The 18876-nt window shown below is 42.3% G+C and overlaps 1 protein-coding gene across 1 annotated transcript in view; it reads left to right on the top strand.

Annotated features, from left to right (window-relative positions):
- The window catches only part of LOC138528581 (sodium-dependent proline transporter-like), a 285454-nt gene that overhangs the window by 163737 nt on the left and 102841 nt on the right, over positions 1 to 18876 (top strand). Inside the window, exon 3 of the mRNA XM_069640352.1 lies at positions 18342 to 18473. Within this exon, the coding sequence (XP_069496453.1) occupies positions 18342 to 18473 (132 nt within the window). The remainder of the gene's footprint in view (positions 1 to 18341; positions 18474 to 18876) is intronic.

The following is an 18876-nucleotide window of genomic DNA, read 5'->3' as shown; positions in this document are numbered from 1 at the left end:
TCGCTCCTGCCTATCGGCATAGGCTTGCCCTGTGTACCATTGGCATCTGCTGCAAGACACTTGTGCTATTGTTCGTGGTCTTATGCCTTCTTCCTCGAAGGTTCTGCGGGTCTAGGATTATTGCTTGGTTTCTCCTTCGTTTGGACTGCTCGCCTGATATGCCGTCTCGTCGTGCTGTCTGCTGTGCTCGCCGTGCTCATCCTGTGCTGTTTTACTCTACCTTTTATCCCTGTGGGGAAAGGAAAGGGCCGTCAGGTGTGTGTGGTTCAGGTTAATTGCCTGAGTTTGCCTGACACTGGATTTGGGACATGTCAGATAAACAGTCTGCAGTCTTTCGTGTGGAAAGACCGTGTTCGTATTTTAAAGGAAACTGGTTTTGGAGAGTTTGTGGGAACTGTAATTGTTGGTGACTTTCGATTGTGAGATCCGGAAGTGACATTCAAAGGAACAAGATTGGTGGGACCTGCGGGACAAGCGGGAATAGTTGGGATCTCAAGATAAACAAGGGGGATTGTGGAAACAGAAGTATTTTATGTGAACAGGTTGGGAGTGCAGAAAATAATAATCAGAGGGACGAGAAGAAGAATGATTAGGGGTATTCTAATGGGGAACAGAAAAACAAGTATTCTGAGAAAGATGGTTTCTGAATGCAGCAGGGTGAGTAATGGATTCATCAGAGGCGGAGGGGATGATGGATTCTTGAAAAGGAAGTTTATCGGACAGAAGGGAGATCGAGTTGAAAAGCCCATGAAAGGTTCGAGGACCTCGTCTTCCGCATTGCTCTATCTGGTGTAATACCGCGTCTCACCTGGGGCAATCTCCTGAGCATAACCCTGGGTTCCCCCATTCAGGTGATCCTCCCTCACTCGTCCACCCCCAGGGTTGGTATCTGAGAGCGCCAGCCCTTCCCTGGCCAACTGAATAAGGGTTTCCCTAGTTATGCTTGGGAGAACACCCTCCGGTTTCTCACAGTGGGGCTGCAACTTACAATAGTCTAAAACCTGTCAGGAGTTCTGGTGATGGCAGGCCAGCTTGTCACCAATGTAGCATGTTGTAGTGATGATGGAAGAGGGGGCCTGCAGTGTAGAAGAGCTAGGGAACGCGCCCGCTCAATCAACCCCTTACCCCATGATGAAGTGTCAGCTTGTGCGTTACGTCTCATGCCTGCGAGCCTTGCACGCAGGTTCCTCACCTTGATCCGTGCCATTGCTATTGCATTATGGAGCGTCAGGCATGGCACCAGATGATCCAGATTTACACGTGGATTTACTTAGCATGAATCCAGGACTGGACGTCCCAGAATGAATGATAGAAAGCAAGACTAGACTAGCATCTACTGACTCGAATAGAGCATGTTTGGGACAAATGTGAAACACGCACTGGCGCACCTTCCGGTAAAGCGGTGTGTTTACCCATTGCTCCTCAGCCTAAGGAAAGACCCAAACGTGTAATTTGACTTCGCTCTGCACTAAAGCAAGCCTTCTAAAGCATTAAATGGCTGAGCTTCGAAATGGAAGAACTAAGAGCCATGTTGTTGAGGTAATTAGCCAGCTGGAAAAGAGGAAGAATGCCACCAGGAGCAGGACATCTGCAACCTACTAAAAATATCAAACCTGCGCCCCATTATGAAACCTCAAGATGGCAGCAGGGAACAGTGGAAGAAGCCCCGTGAACATTCTCAGTGCAAAACTCGAAGTGTGCAACACCATAGTAACCAAACCAAAACTGCCTTCAAAGAATATACATGTATATATGATCTGTTTTTTTTTTTTTCTTTTTTTTCCTTTATTGTGATATAGTCAAAACAAAATGGATTCAAATTTGACTTTTCACATAAGTTCCAGAAACAATAAAATACAATGAGCAAAGAAAGAAAAAAACAAAACCACTAAATATATAAGAAAGAACGAATAAAAATAAACAAAAATGTTCAAACTTTAAGATTAGTTAATCATACAAAGGATCTCAGCAAATTCTGCAATAATTTTACCATTTCAGCGGTAAGAAAGACTTTGTGGCCTGATGCCAGTCCATTCCAGAAACAATCCGTCTCAATCCACCGATCATGGGGGCGAATCTGACCAACCTTTGTGTTCTCATCTGGATGGTCGCGGGGCAATCACTCATCAGATGTCTCAAGGTTTGGATCTCATTCTCGTGGCATCTTTGACAGATTGGATTCACTGTGGTAGCAGCGTCTCTAATATTCTGGATTTCCTGAGTAGGGAGCATGTTTAGGCGAAATCTCAGAAAATCTGCGCTTATGGATGGTCAGGGAATTTAGTCAAGTAAGTCGGCCTCGTAAATCTACATTTATCTGTGGGTGTAAGAGAGGCGTAGATCCTGGATTTTCTCATCAATGATGGTAGGAATCCACTCCACTCCATTCTCTTAATGAGTTCTTTAGCCTTCACATACTACATGGGAAATGATGGCCGATTTGCACCAAAAGCAAATTATAAACTAGAAAAAGCAAGTGATTGGAAAGGTGCAGATTTAAGTGCAATACAATGCCACTAGGAAGTATGCAGCCAGAGCCCTGCCAATAAAAGGTGTTTAAGAACACCATGTGAATGTCTGTTTGCCGCCCTCGCATCCTGTGAACCAGTCCCCAAAGACCAGCAATCTCTCACGGGAAACCATGCTTACCAACCATGTGCCCGCTGGGGAGTCACCCGAGTGGCTTGGCAGGTCGCCTGACATGGCTTCTGTTCTGTGCTCGCTGCGGTTCATGCCCATGGCAACTGGCATTCTAGGAATTGCCGTTAAGACGAACCAACTTTTTTTTTTTTTTATCGCATACTCCTGGCACCAGGTACTCGCTCGCCTCACAGCTGGCGCAATGTCAGTGCCCTGAAAAGCACTCCAACCCTCCCCACAACAATTAAACTTTCCTTTCAGGCTTCCTCTTTCTTCTCTTCAATGTGGTTCAACTCTCTTCCCGTTTCTGCTCCTTTATGTGGTCCAGCGTTTGTTTGTTTGTTTGTTGAATATTTGTAATGCGCCAGAATATCCTAAGGTAACAGGGCGCAGCAGTTACATGGATTTGCGAAACTTAGTTACATCAACGATAATATGTACATACACATGAGCACAAGAAAATGGCAGGAATATATACACATATACAAATTAACACAAGTAAATACAACATATACAAATGACAATGGATATGCAAGACCTAAGGACTCTTAGTATTAGATGGCTTGCGTCTTCAGCCAAGAGATAGTCTTGGAACGGAAGTTTTGGTAAGGTAACTCCATTCTGAGAATTGGTGGTAGGGAGTTCCACAATTTGGCCGCTTTCACTGGGAAACTGTTGCCTCCTATGGTGGAGCGTTTATAGTTAGGGACAGAGAGGCAGTCTCTATATACTGATCTTGTGGGTCTCAGAGACGTCTGTCTGTGAAATCTGTCGATGAGGTAGATAGGAGCAGCATTATTGAGGGACTTGTGGGTAAGTGAAGCTGTTTTAAGGAGAATTTTATCCTTGATGGATATCCAATTGTTCTGTTGACTGTATACTGTGATATGGTCCCTTCTAGAGATGCCTAGCGCCGCTCTAAGAGCGTTATTCTGGAGAATGTGTAATTTACCAGTGGTAGCTTTTGAGGACCCACGATAAAGAGCGTTACAGTAGTCCAGACGGGACAATATAAGGGCTCTGGCAAGGGTCAAGCAGCTGGAGTCAGATAGAAAGGGTTTGGCAATGAGAGGCGGACGCAAAGAGATACTTTTCTCAATATTAGTTCTGGTGTTCACGGAAAAAGGGGTATGGATGAAGGCCCAACTTTCCTTATCCTAATGTAAATGCCCCTTCCTATGAAACTAAAACAGGAGGACCATGTGTCCAAAATCCATCTGACCCACACACTAACATATACAAGCAAACCGTGCAAGATAACTGTTTCAAAGATTAACTTAATATAAAAGTGCAATAACTCCAACATATAACTTCAACAAAAACACTTCTTGTATCCAGGGTTGACTCCCTTGCCCTGGAATACTTCAGTTAAGTTATTCGCAATGTTCTTGTGTCAAGACCAGTGTCTTAAAGGCATTCCAAATGTCTTTTTCACCTAATACAGGATGACATAACAAATGTTCTTTTCCTAATGTTTGTCCAGATAAAGCAAAAACGGCTCACTACTTTTCAGAATGACAAAGCAAATGTCTATATCAGAGAAAATTATTCAAGTGTGGCAAAAAGCATGTCTTTTTGCGGCTTCTGGTTGACAAAATGTTTAATTGAAAGAAGAACCTAATATGACCAATACTCTTTTTAAAACACCACCTCAAAATAAGTTTACTAGTACACTCTCCTTTCAGGAAACATTTCCACTTCAAATGAGAAACTCTTCATACCCTGGTTTACTCTCCTGCCAGGAATATCCCCCTTTTGGTTTACTTGGATGCCCTGGTGTACTCTCCTGCTGGGTATCTCCGTCCAAAAAGGTTTCACTACCCGATACCCTTATCTGGCTTCTCCGCAACATTCACTCTCCTCTTAGAAATTCTTGCAGTTGCACCTCTCTAATGATACAACCCTTGTTGACGTCTGTTAGTATTTTCACCAATCTCCTTCACACTGGTATACCTTATGAGGATTTGTAAAAGCTCCTTGTGTCAACCTCCCTTATAAAGTCTTTTGGCTCTTGGCAATGCTTGTTCCAGGTGTCTCCCAACTGACATCTCATATCAGGAGAATTGTACCATATTTGCCTTTATCGTTCAATTACATTTGATCAATATTCAAAGTACTTTCACAATGCTGTTTAGCATGTCTGCACGTTCCGGAGGTTAGGGGGCCTTCAATACCAGGATGACTCACGGTTCACTGTGCAGCGGCTGAGATGTGCTCATGAGGGGCCAATTTCTCTGTCTGGACAGAGTCTCTCTGGGTCCCCGCGTTGGTCCTCCTGGCCTTACGCCTCCTCATAGGACCGCATCTCTTACAGTCCTGCTGCGTGTCGTCTGCTCCCCCCCCGGAGTTCTTCTCTGGTCCTGAGCGAGGCCAAACATCTTCGGCCAGGTGTCTCTCTCATTATCCCCACGGTACTACATAGATCTTCCTCTGTCACACTTCCTGCTCTGAGCACTCTGCAGCCTTCCTTCTATCTCTTCCTTCATGTCCGACATTCTACTTGTCATCTCCCTCTCCCAAGCTGATCAGCAGATTTATATGTTCTGCATAATTGACTGGGCTGACAACAACTTGACTGCACATTGTTGTAAAAGTCACATTTCCTCCACATGAACTCCTTGTGCCTCATCCTCGTCCCAGTACTTGCAGCTTTCTGGGACTTGGAGTTCCCATAAATTTCAACCGAATTTGAATCCCATTGTTGAACAGTTGTTTGAATTATCAGATGGTTTATATACTCTGTTCCTCATTCACATATGGAGATTCAATAGGATTCTGTTTAAAAGTGGTTTTCATAGTTTTACAATCAGATGGTTTGGGTAATTTCAGGAAGCCATCGAGAACTCTGGAATTAAGGGATTTTGCTCACCACCAAGAGAACTATACTGCTTCTCTCTGTGGAGTCACCACTCTCACCTGACAACCACCACCTCCCATGTGATCCCAACTCCGAATACCACCCGCAGGGTCAGGATCAGGTAGCGGCTGCCTTTCCCTGGCCACATGGGAGGAGACTTTGAACTGGGGATCAATGATGACTCCGTAGGATTCATCACAATGCCCTGTAAAATATTTAATTTAAATAAGTCTTTAGCTAGCTCCTTTTCGCACAGACCATAGAAGAGGTGAAAGGGGCACAGATAATAAAGTTGAAATAGGATAATTGAAAATAGTGTGTGAGTCGGATTCCCACATTTCGTTTGCCCCTGAGAAATTGACATTTTAAAGGTAGCCATGTGAATTGCTCTAAAACTCAAAGCATTACAACAAGCAAGGCAGCGACTAGAAGTCATGACCTCAACTCAATAATGAGAGATTTGTAGACTCGTTATTACTGTGACATTTCATGAGCACATGGTTTTAGCAAATAATCCTCCATAGTTACCCTTTTAATATTTTGAATGTGAATATTTTTAAGTGATGTGATTCTTGCATTTGCCATTTTAAGCATTTGAACATAACCTATTTTTCTGAATGAGGATTTAACTTTTGACTTCAATGTCAATTTGATGCAGTCTTATTTGTTCTATTTAAATAGTTGTATGGGGTACCTTTTATGTCGATGTTAAATTTGACAGGTGGCCCTGCCCCCATGTCCAGTATTTGCCCTGCCCTGCTTCCTTATTCCTGCCCCTTTGAAATAAATGTAATATACGTTTTATATAAATATTATATAAATTTGATAAGAACCCCAATAATTTGTTATACTAATTTGGTTGCCCCCAATCATTTTGATATACTTTTGATAAGAACCCCGATAATTTTAATATAACACTTTAATACAGTGATATACATTTTATATAAATTGGGTGAGCTATAAATAGGCCTGGGTCGTTTCTAACATTATGATGCTGTGGGGGAGGGGCTTATAACGCGGTTCTACAGTTTTTGTGGTATGCTTGGATAACACGTACACTCTTCCTGCTTCCCAGAGGCTATCCGGTGCGGTAACCGGGAAGCAACGATTATGAGCCGCTACAGTTAAGACGAGGGGAAAACCACCCCGAGCGGTTCCGGCGATTACAACAATAGCTATACCTCTTATTGTCTCATGGGGCATAATGAGATGGAGGATGCTCAAGATTTAATGGTGAACTGTGAAACCGGTGAGCTCTGCAAGAATATGGCTACACTCTGTCATCAGTGAGCTAACACCCATTGTCACGGTTATGGGGCAGTCTATTTCCTTCAAAACATTGAGGATGTTCCCATAACCACGTTTAATCTGGAAAATGGCTACCTGGGACAACGCTGTGGTTTTGGAGCAGCCAGTGGTTGTGGAGCCCGGGCAACTATACGCAGGCGAAGTGGGCTCTGAAGACAGCGGGTTCAAATCTATGGTTATGCAGAATAATGTAGTCGTCATGACGTAGAGTAACCACGCCCCACTGGGACTTTGGGGAAAAAATGGGGGTCCATCTGGACTGGATATTGGACGGCCTGTTATAGGGGCGCGAGAACTAGCCATAGTTAAAATATATATATATATATGTATATATATATCTCTGTTTTGTTTACAGCCTCTAACAGATAAAGTGGACACCCGTGAGGAGAGCCAAGCTGCAGTAGAAACTATCAATATTTATTGTATTTGCTGCTCAAATCCAATGGGCAACCCGGGGGATCGCGATAATAGCCTATGTAAGCAATGTTTCGCTAATGGCGACCGATAATGTTAAAGACGATGCAGACACATCTGCTGTGACCTGGATTGATATCCTCAATATTCAGAGTTTTATAGCCATTGTGGTGAAAATGTGTTTAAAACAACACTGTCGCATATGGTGCTCCGGACATAAAATTCATGATCTCCCAACATGATGCCCATGAATGTTTGAAACTATCTTACACAGATCATTTGCTATTTAAAATATGTTGCATGTTGATGCCTTGTAGAAATGATGCGCCTAATACATCTGCTAACACAGGAAAGGGTTGGAAAAGGGGCAGAACAATGCATATCTAAACATTGTGGGCTATACATTCGGCGAATAACCCCCTTTTGAAAATGAAGCATTTTAGATGGGGGGTGTCCGATGTGTGTTAGAAGGATCATTGAGAAAACAATTCGCAAGAGGGAGGATAAAGTTTATCAAAGACAGTATGGTAGAGCAACGTGCATGGGGCCACGTAAACTGGCCTATGAAGATTGAGAATCTAGATCTTTTTTATATGTATTTGAGGCTATTTACAGGGAATAAAAAATGAACACCAGAGGGAAAATGATCAATTTAATGTGAAACCCGCCAATGGATGTGTACAACAATTATTTCTGGATTTACTTAGAGAGCATCCAAGTACTATATGTCCAAGAATGTTGTGTTATCTGCAAACACCACCGGAGGTATACAGACGTGAATGTAACAATCTTTTATGCATCGCAAACATATGCTACAAAAGTAGCCAACCGCTTATGGACAACTACTGGCAAAAGCACTACAAAGAGGGTTTCAGTGCTTTAAGGCCACCTCTAGATGAAGGTGGACAACATGCAACAGAGTTTCTGATACGTTAAAGGACATTGGCTGTTGGACAGGGAACTTTATGAATTTCTGTCGGCCACCTCTAGGCTGTGCATGTTTGGTAATCGACGTGGTGAATGACAGTCTGTGTATTATGTGATTGCTGATACTGCAGAATTTGTATCTGAAAGGATCGTTGTGCAGCATCTCATAGCTTGACCTGTAATGTGAATACAATTTGAATACAGGTGGATGGTCTAAATGTTAATAAAAATCTGTTCTTTATAAAAACCAAGTTGTGTCTTTATGTTCAGCGGTCATGAGGTGAACATGTCCGGTGTAAAACTGTACAAAATAGATTCAGCTGAAGGGGTGTTGGTAGTTAAGGTTGTCTATCGTAGACTGAAAACTGGTGTATGCTACACCTACGGTGTACACATAATGTCTAGTTAAACAAATAGCAAGTCACTTCTTGCAAACAAAGATCACTCGCATGATGAATAACTCAGAATATTGAAAATAAGGGGTAAAAGGAACCTTTCAGTAGCAAGCATTCCCAGTTAGTGAGAACCTTGTCCGAACTATTACATGGTGGGTACAGAAAAAACATACAGTCCAGTAAAAAGTGTACTGATTCAATATCTGCAAAACAATGCATCATCGGTCCCCAACACCGCCTAGTGTTACACATATGAATGAAATAACATTTTTAACATCAACAAGCGGTGTGTGTTATTATACATAAGAAAAGAACTACACCGTTTTAGGAAATTGAAAAAATATTTATTTATAAAAGACATATTTAACACAGAAAGAAAAGGGGTTATATATGCACAAACAGTTCAATGCAGAAAGGAAAAAAGACCTATTTAATACATAATGGAAAAAAAGTTACAGCACAATGCAATTTAATACAAAAGGAAAATAAGCATACGCATTCAGACAAACAATGTGCAGACAGCCAACTAGGAGGGAAGCGCGTCCTGCAGGACCGAGATGATTCAGAGGTATAGGCAGCAGGGTCATCGTGGACTTGTGAGGGGATGGGTAAAGATTAACACCAAATACTTAATAGCAGGAGCGGTGAGTCAATATGAAACACGGTACCGTCTGTCTTCTGCAGAGAAGCTGTGCTAATTTCCCATTACTTTTTATTATGGAAGATTTATGGCTGTGTAATGATGATAGACCGAGGGGTGTTACACGCATCTCCCTGTACAAAGGACTGTGCCGGATCTTTCAAACTGTCAAAGTATCTCAGCTGTGTTAACGTTCAGTGTTATACCCTTTACTTTCATACTGACGGTCCCTAACAATGCGCAATAGGCGTATGTTTCGGGACCCGTGGATACAAACTCCACAGTGTATTTGCTGGGGACTAGCTTCAATGTTGGATCCCCTAGATAATCTCTGATGGGTGGGTTGACATCCCTGCGGTTTCTGACAAAACGCGATCGGTATTGTGATGCAGAACCCACTCTTGCAATTGCTCCATCGCAGCAAACCGCTTCAAGCGTGTGTGAGCGGTTGTGAATGTAGCTATGCATATATTGGTGTTGTCTGAAGTTGTTGGATACTCCACAGCATATGGCCCTTATAAAGAAGCTGTTTCACCATCTATAAGCACAAAGCTGCTCATGTCGTAAGAATTCTCAAATAGATGAGTGTGAAGCACATTGGGGTCTGTGACGGTGGTTGTGTTTGGCAAATTACCTCTTTGTGCAAACTTACCCCACAACGAATTAAGGCATTACTTTGATATCCGCCAAGCTGCGTTGTCCTCGATGTGCTCCGTACGCAAGCACATGCCCTGATGTTTATAATCGTCATCTATGGAGGCATAGTCCACACAGCATGCTAGGAAGCAAGAGGCTTCTTGTTTCTGTTGTAGGAATATCTCCATATAACCACAGAAGAGCTTGAGGGTGATTTGTTTTAAAATGCCTTATCTTGCCCCAGGCAATAGCCCTATTTCAAAGCGGTCTGTAATTTAATCGTACACCAAGAACCTGTCGACCTTTGCTCTTCAACCGTGTGCCCACATCTGCCCTGCTTTGTTTCGATGCATGTGCGGCAAAGCGGAAACATCAGCTTACCAGCGCATCTGTAGGGTAATGAGAGTAAGTAAAGACTGTGGGGTGGGTAGACCTTGCACCTGATCAGACCAAAATATTGGTCTATATACCCAAAATTGTTACCGATCTCGGGATGCCTCACATGATAGGGTTTGTCGTTATTCACAGAGGGGTAGAGACTGGTAAAATTTAAGTTGTGTATTTGCTCACCCTGCGATGGTGTAACTTTCAAGCCTTCGTACAACCACCGTACAACGCATCCCGGGGCTGTAAGGGGTTGGGCAGTTTCTTATCTTTAAGAAAACTGTCTACTTTTACACTAAGTGAGCAGTGCGATTGTATCAGGTTTTAGATACATCCATATGTAGATCTGCATACAACAACTAGCCAGCGTGATTCAGTATTGACGTATGACACGTGTAGGTCGTCCTGTTAGAGGTGTTTCACAACAGGTCATTGGAATGATCCGGTCCCTGAACAAATTACAGGCTTGTCTTAAAATGTTGACATCTTTTTGACAGTAAGCCCTTTACACCTGGCGAAAGGCAAACGTGCCACGTTAATTCAACTTGTACCACGCCTGGTCTTTCTCGCTAGGCATCATGTATTGAACACGTCGACTAATCGGAACTACATAATACTTATGAAGACAACACACCTTTAAATAGAAGATATATAGTATTCAGATGTCATGGATAGTGTTTTACTTGGTTTGAAACATTTATTTATAGTCCCTGCAATTGTCTAAACTACGTGTTTATGTAATGGGCACCTCATTGGAAAACAAATGTAGGTTATTGTTTTGCTCTTGTACACAAATGTAAAGGCATGTCCTACTTTCTTCAGCTCGAGGGCTGTGTAATCCCCAGCCCCAACCCCCAAGGCACCCACCCATTTTGTTCTAAGTTTGAATGACTGTGATCTTCTAACTCCTCTTACACATCACTTACTCGACCCGTGCCGAAATAGTATCTGCGCTTGGACAGAGTGCGCTGCTCCAAAGAAACTGCCCAAAACTGTAAAAAATGGAATACCTTGGAGACTTGCTCTCTCTAGCTGCCACAATACTGGGTGCTATGTAATTCCCTTTTCCTTAAAGGATCACATGCAAACAGGAGGCAAGGAGAAGAGCTTATGGTTTTATAGTTTATTGTGGGCGTTTGTATGACATTAATGTAGCATTGCAGATGCTTCAGAGTGCTGCAGGCTATAGAGCGAATGAGAAATGTTACGGGGTCTGTGTGGAAGGTTTGTCAACAAACTAAAATGTGAATTTCTGAGATTTTGCATTGAAAGTAAGTAGCAAGAATTTTGAAAACTACAACAGACTTCCTGAATTATGTTGAGGGTTGAAAAAAAGTAACTTGGGTATTTGCAGACACCCAACACAAGTATGATTTTACTGGTACTTGGAAACTGTGTCCCTTGTTATATTAGTTACCTGATACTTTTTAAATGAAAATGCAATGCATATGAAGAAAATATACTGCTGCATAAACAAAATATCCCACCTGCTGATTGTTGAGTCCTTCGTTTCGCCCACTGGGTATTGATGACCATCACTGACCGTCGGAGCGCTTTGTGCCTTTCAGCCGCCAGTTAGTCATCCGGCCATCAATAGATGAAGGAGAAAATTGATGTTTCCACAATCGTCGTGCACAGCTCTTTTTTCTTTTGTAATTCTTTTTTTTTTAACCACAAGCATTTGACCTCTTAATAGGTTTACCATTTTCATGGGAACTACAGCTAAGCTACAGAAGTTGCATGTGATCTCTTTTGGAACCAAACTCATTTTCCTGCATCCACATACCCTACTCAACCCAAACATCTGATCATCATCGTGGATAATATTGTATGTCTCTGGGCACCGTGAAGCAAACACACCACTGTCTCTTGTGCTGTACCACGCACAATCTTCTTGGGGCAATCATGGCCATAACATTGTCTAGCATGACATTAATTACTCGACATTTGTATGTTACCAGCCATGCACGTTTTACATTTCTGTAGGTACTGTTCTGATAAGCAATGTTATTCACATTCTTGTGCTAAACAGGTTTACCGCCCTGTAGGCCCCTAGGACATTTTGTACACTGTTTAGCCCTGTAGAGCCGCCAGCCTGAAGTGGTGATAAGCGTGACCTGTGGTAGGTACTATGCACATTTATCCTTCAGAGTTTCTTCACTAAATGTGGCCATCCAAAAGCAATGACATGTTAAATATTTGCACACCTAAAATATTTTACAGTAATTGGCACCATTCAGGAACCTCATCGCTTAATATAGGGGAGTAACTGTGAACCACAAACACTGAAAGAGTGGTTTTCCACGAATACCTGTATAACAAATGCAGGTGTCTACCTGCAGACTACACCAGAAGAAGATTCCGCATGAAAAACAGGCGCTTTGAACTATTTAAGTCGCAAGTGAAAAAGAACAACCCTGGTAGTATATGGGAGAGAGTTAGACGAAGTATGGAATGGAGAGAAATAGTTGCGGCTATATATATGTGTGTGTTTGTGTGAGAGGGAGAATGTGTGGGAGCACATGCCATTGTGTGTCAGAGTATGCCTGAGTATGTAACTCTGTGTGTCTGTGTGTTTTTGTGCATTGATGTATTTTTATGTGTGTTTTTAATGTATGCATATTCATATGTCTTTGTGTGTTCCCATGTGTGCAGAGTGAGGTTAAATAATTCTCCAGGATCACACACTTTGGGTAAACCGGGATACCGGGAATTTAACCCACTCTGCAAATTTGACCTCCTACTTTCCAAGCTTTCATATCTAAATTTGGGATTTCAAGGTCCACAATAATACTCTCTTTTAGAGTTTACTTACAAAGCACAAAAATTGTATAGTACATCCACATATCATGTAAATCCTTACAGAAACGTGTTAAGCCAGAAGATTACCATTCAGGATGTGAAAATCAAAACCACAATGATAAACTATAAGCCCCCAGTGAGAACATTTGATTAGTAACATAAGGCAACTGTCTTTTTCTTTTTTTGTTTGCAGTCTAGAAGCCATCGGGGATGTCGCCAAATCTATAAAACGTTCTTTGAAATCGAAATGTTTTAACCCTGTTATTAGAACACCAGTCTTAAAATAGCCCCCAAGCATTAATACATAATACATGTTTAATATGAATGAAATAGCCACTCCCCTTTTATGCCAGCCAGCCATGTGTTACAGCCATTCATCCTGTTGAAAAGAACCCCAGGTCTTGCAATCGGGGCTCCCTGGAACTTGAGCTCTGACAGGGATCCAATGTACTCTGTTATTGCACAAACAAACCACTACTGGGTACACCGAAATCCCAGTGCGCTAAACCTTGACCAAGGTCAAATCTGATGGCAGCTGCACGTCTAGTAAAGTGGTTCTACCCTTATCCACAGTCAAAAATGTACAAATATGCAGTTTACTAGTATGCGCTTAGCAAAACAAATGTATTATGTCCACAGCTATCTGTTGGTTATGTCAATCATGAGAAGCCGAGCAGCAAACACGTGTTTCACACATCGTCTTTATCAAGGCATTTGGGAAATCTTTGTGAATCCCCCATGATGGGTCATATCAAACTGCCATGAGATTGTTCAGAGGCTTGTGAGTACAAAGCACTGTGTAGTCTGATATGAGAAAATTCGAGTGGTTGTGTCCAGACCGCAATGGTCAAACCGTCAAATTGTTTACTGGTGTGTTATTGGATAACATATCCTTTAAAGGGATTGTACCTTTTCACCGACAATGAAGGTCCTCAAGGACCAAAAGTTCTCAAAATGCTACCACCAAAAGTTCGAACATCAAAAGTTCGAACCTTTGGTGGTAGCATTGCAGGTAAGTTTAAATTTTTTTTTAAAAAAAGACTGCGGGGTGCCCCCGCAACACTCCGCTCACTATATACTGTGTGGTATGGTGAGCAGGGTGTTGCGGGGGACACCAACCGCAGCACACCCGCAAAAAAAGACAAAAAACAGGGGCTGTAGGGGTGAGCAGTATAGTGTGCGGGGTAGTATGTACATGTGTTCGCATGAGAAAGGTGCAAACATTTGGTAGTTCGCACCTTTCTCATGCAAACGTTCCGTCCGCGGCAAAATAAGCCGCGTTCGGATCACGTAGATACTCCTTTAAAGATGTCCTGTAAGGAGCCATCTGTTACAGCTTCCGCGATATTGCCGAAACACGTGTTGGCTGCTCGGCTACTCGTGGTTGACATAACCAACAGATAGCTGTGGACATAATACATTTTGTTTTGCTAAGCGCATGATACCAGTAAATTGCATATTTGTACTGTTATAGCATAGCAGAGTTTTGCAGCAGACCTTCAAACGGCTTTTAATCAATTATCCCAGCATGAGACTCCAAATGCTAAAGTCAACGACAGGCTCATTTGCCAAAAAATAATACTTCTGCTCGAAGTAGCAAATCCGAATTGGAGTTTGACGATATACCATCCCAGCCAGAACCACTGCTTTCAAGTGGTGAATATGCCCCCCTTTCCCTTGGTAGCCTCCAAAGATATTATCTAGGGGTCCAGATGCCTTGGTCTACAGGTGAGCTGACTGGAAACATGAGGTCTGCACATCCATGGATCATTATTGTTATTTCTTTGTAGTGCTTCGTGCAATTCCTTCCTCTGTTGCTTTATCAGCAAACCCAGCCTGTAGCCCGTGTTTTATGCTGACGCTGCAGAATCCACAAATTACAACATTGATTATGAAATATCTGGCTTCCTGAGTCACTGTATCATAAGCTAAAAATAGCGGGGCACGGCAGTCGCCTCCGAAATTATCTACGAGTCCCGTTGTCGGGGCTGAGCATGTACTGATGGGAAACGGGAGGCCTGCAGCATGACGGCGACTGTTTTTTTTTTAAAATTTATTTATTTTTTTAATTTATTTTATTTATTTTTTTAAATACAATCCCTTCCCCTGTTATGTTATCTGCAAACCCCAGGCATCCTGTTGCTTACTCTGCAAAATGCACACTATATCAACACACACATTATGAAATATCTGGCTTCGTGAGTCACTATATTGTATCAAAATCCACAAATAGCTGAGCCGCCACTGGCCAGATATACCGGATTACATGTGCATTTGGCTGCACCTGTGTTTACACAGTTCTCCCTGAACATCGCAGAGCAAGGCAGGCTTTGGTTCAAGCTGCCCTCATCTCAGCACCAGGCTTCTGAAATCTTTGCAGCAAAAGCAAACACTTCTTGCTTGGTAGCAACAGATGAGCTTCATCTCTGGGAGCCTGGATACAGCTCGTCACAGGGAAATAAACAACACAAGCACAAGGTCACCCCAATCTGAATTTGCCAAGTGTAGGGGACCAATGGGGATCAGCTAAAAAACAAAAAAAACAAAAAGGTGACATCAGCTATTCGTGTCTGGTCAAGGCCAAATGGGGGAAACCAAAGACTTGCAGACACCTGGTGAACGAATCAACCCTTTGGTTGCCCCAGTTCATAGCTGAGAAAATGTGTTTCAATGGGTAGGTCAACTGGTATCGGCCAACTCGAGTTTCGGCTTGGAGGTCACTGTCTTTTCACAAAACATCTGCCTTCATCAGGGCCAGGGAACACAGCTTCTTGTAGGGGGAGTTTGGGCTAAAATCTGTACAATTTAGGCACACATCCTAGTGTGCTTGCTCAATGAAGTTAGCACACTCATGGTCACCAACGTCCTTAGAGGAAAGTGGGTTCTCGAGCCACCTCTGTTCAAGTTGCACACATGCATCCTAGCCTGGCACACCGTTGTTTATCCACATTAGCAGCATTGCGCATGGAAACAAAATGACATCCTTAGCCGGCTTACGTTTCAATTATCAGCCGATCGTGAATAAAGACCGGAGAGATGCTTTTCCTCTGCAAAATAAACTGCAACCACTTGTCAAACAGGATTTTACACATTTTAGGACACGCCTGTTTTCAGGGGCATTCACATATCTGTCTGCTGAAAGGCCGGTAGGACTCGAGCGGTGCTGGACAGGGGAAACAACGCAAGGTTATATGTCACCCCAGCTTAATGTAGTGCCTACGGGTCCTTTACAGCTTGCTTGTTGGCTTGTCGTATCTGGAAAGGGAACCGAATGGTGATTCCCTGGGAGGTAAGGGTATTTGAGCAAGTTCACACAGTATGGTTAAGTGCAGAAGCTGGAAAGCTGATAATCTAATACTACTGTGATGATTGCCTGGTCCTGGACTTGGGAGGCTTTTGCGGGTAAGATGTGCAAGCACTATTGTATTTTAAAGCGAAGGGGTTATTGAGGCATGGGTGGGGGGGCTTGTGGACCAAGGCACCCCAGGAGGAGCCAGTGTAGGACAATCCTTAAGGAACAAGCGTTGCCAAAGCTAACAATTTGGGTCTTTGTGTAGGGCAAAGTTTGATGTTGGTGGGTGAAAAAGCTAACTCAAATGTATAGGGTTATATCTGGGCAGAATCAAATATGTGGGTGGGTCTCGTGTCATCTATTTATACACCCTGATGACGGTCTTGCCCAATTTAGATCAAATTCATATCAGAATTAATATAAAATGTATATTGAATTTGATATAAAAAATTATATTGACATTTCAAAATGTATATAATTTATGTAAAATATATATACACTTATTGAGTTTCAATCAAATTGATGTACAGAATTATTGGGGTTATCATCAGATGTATATAATAGGTGTGGGACTAAGGAAAAGAGGCAGGGCTAAGACCGGAAATTAAAGGTTCCCCCTACAACTACTTATTTATTACATAGGAAGACTGTGTTGCTTCTGTTGGAAGGTTGGAAACTTAGTGTGAGCTTGGATTGGCCAAATGGATTCCTGTGTCTTTCCCTTGTATCGTGAGTGGGGAATCTTCTATGAATTACCTAATTCTACTTATTAAATGAATGAGTACAAAACAGTTTGTTTCTTGTGAAAGAGGGTTTTAGTGTGATTGTCATACTCTGAGGCCATTATACCATGGATGCCCATGTCCATAAGAGGGTAAAAAATGATTGTGCAAATCTTGCTTTGAGCTGGATCTTTAACTTGCCCTGTGACAGTGCCACCCAGTTTAAGTGAGTTTCACTACTAATGTGGTCGGTGCACATTTCATATGTCAGACTTTGCGAAACATCGTGTGTGTTATGTGCCGGCGGCCCCAGCCATAAATTGCACATATTTTGGTTTTCACCCATCCAAAATTGGAATGCTTTTGTTATTGTAATTGATCACGGTCAATTTGATTGACAGTGGTTGACTTGGGTCACCCTAAGTGACCTGACGCACTTTCCAGCACTTTCCCCGAATATGCTAAGACTTGTGTTAGTTTGGTAGATAACACCAGTCTTCCTATATGTGGGGACGGGTGTTTAGTTTAAGGGTCAAAAAAGTTGGGTCACCCAACCTGCGATCAAATTGATCAAAACAGGATCATGTCATATTCGGCTGATTTTCTCAAATTGGGGCCGGCTGCCTTCTGTGGTGTGTCTTGGCATCTTTCACTGCCCAATCATCGAGAACAGCGGTTTGACATTGTTTTTAATTCTAAAAGCAGTTCACTGCTCCAACTGTTGGTAAGTGTAGCCATTTATTTATTTTTGTTGTGCAAGTTTTAAGATTTCCAAGCCTTTGGTTGGGTCTGAACCTCTGTCCATCTAATTTCTCGGGAGGATAGCTCGGGGGCAATGCACTCGTCTTTGAAGTAAGATGATGCAAGCAACACTGGTTGGATTCCCGGGTCCGTGCTTAGAAACCTCTGGGTATTAAGTGCGTTATAAATAACCAATTACAATTTGGCAAATGTCTGTTATTTCAGTTGTTTTCATTTCACATGGTGGCCATTTTCAACAATTGATTGTTTCATTGTTTTCTTTTTTACTGATGAAATCGCACACAGTTATTTCTGTAGGATTTCACGTGCATATTGTACATGGAATATTCAATAAATCTTCATTTAAAATATCTTCCATTTGAGTTGAACATTTTGTTTAACTTGCATTGGACGGGTAATAGCAAATTCCCACAAAAAAGTCAATTTACTATTTTAATCAACTGTTACTGTTTTAATAGTCTAATGTATGTATTTTTTGTTCTCCCTGCTGTTTTCCCTGTTGCTTTTTCTTCTGTCTTTCTTCTCTTGCTTCCATCTCGCCTGCGCCTTACCCACCACCCAGGTGCCTTCCTGATACCGTACAGCATCATGCTTGTCTTCACTGGCCTACCCCTCTTCCTGATGGAGATGAGTCTAGGCCAGTATGGCGCTGCAGGACCCATCAATGTTTGGAAATGCTGTCCCATTCTAAAAGGTACTCTACTTTGGGTTTGATGCAAACAAAAGCTCTGTGTATAGAAATATCATTTTGTAAAAATGATCTTCTGCATTGTTGTAATTTATGACTAAACCCACCACTTTTATAATTATTTTCCATTCTTTTCCAGATTTAATTTACTTTCTTAAGGAATAGGCTTCTATTTCATCACTGTAGTTATGTATTATTTAATCCTGCAACAGAAGGCAACCAACCTTGGAAACCAATATGGCTGGGCCTCCCTTCACCTCTTTTTCATATTTATTTTATCGTATCCGGTCACTTTGCTGCCCGGTGGAGTGGATGCTGGTGGTAAAATTATATAAATGCGGGTACAACTATTTCTTTTCACACCCACCACAAACAGATCTTTAGGGAAGGGAGTAGATGTTAAGTGGTA

Source organism: Ambystoma mexicanum, chromosome 7q, assembly GCF_040938575.1.
Source record: "Ambystoma mexicanum isolate Mex_15411 chromosome 7q, UKY_AmexF1_1, whole genome shotgun sequence".
Classification (NCBI taxonomy): Eukaryota; Metazoa; Chordata; class Amphibia; order Caudata; family Ambystomatidae; genus Ambystoma; species Ambystoma mexicanum.
The sequence above is the reverse complement of the archived record's forward strand: the minus strand, read 5'-3'. Positions and strand labels throughout refer to the sequence as shown.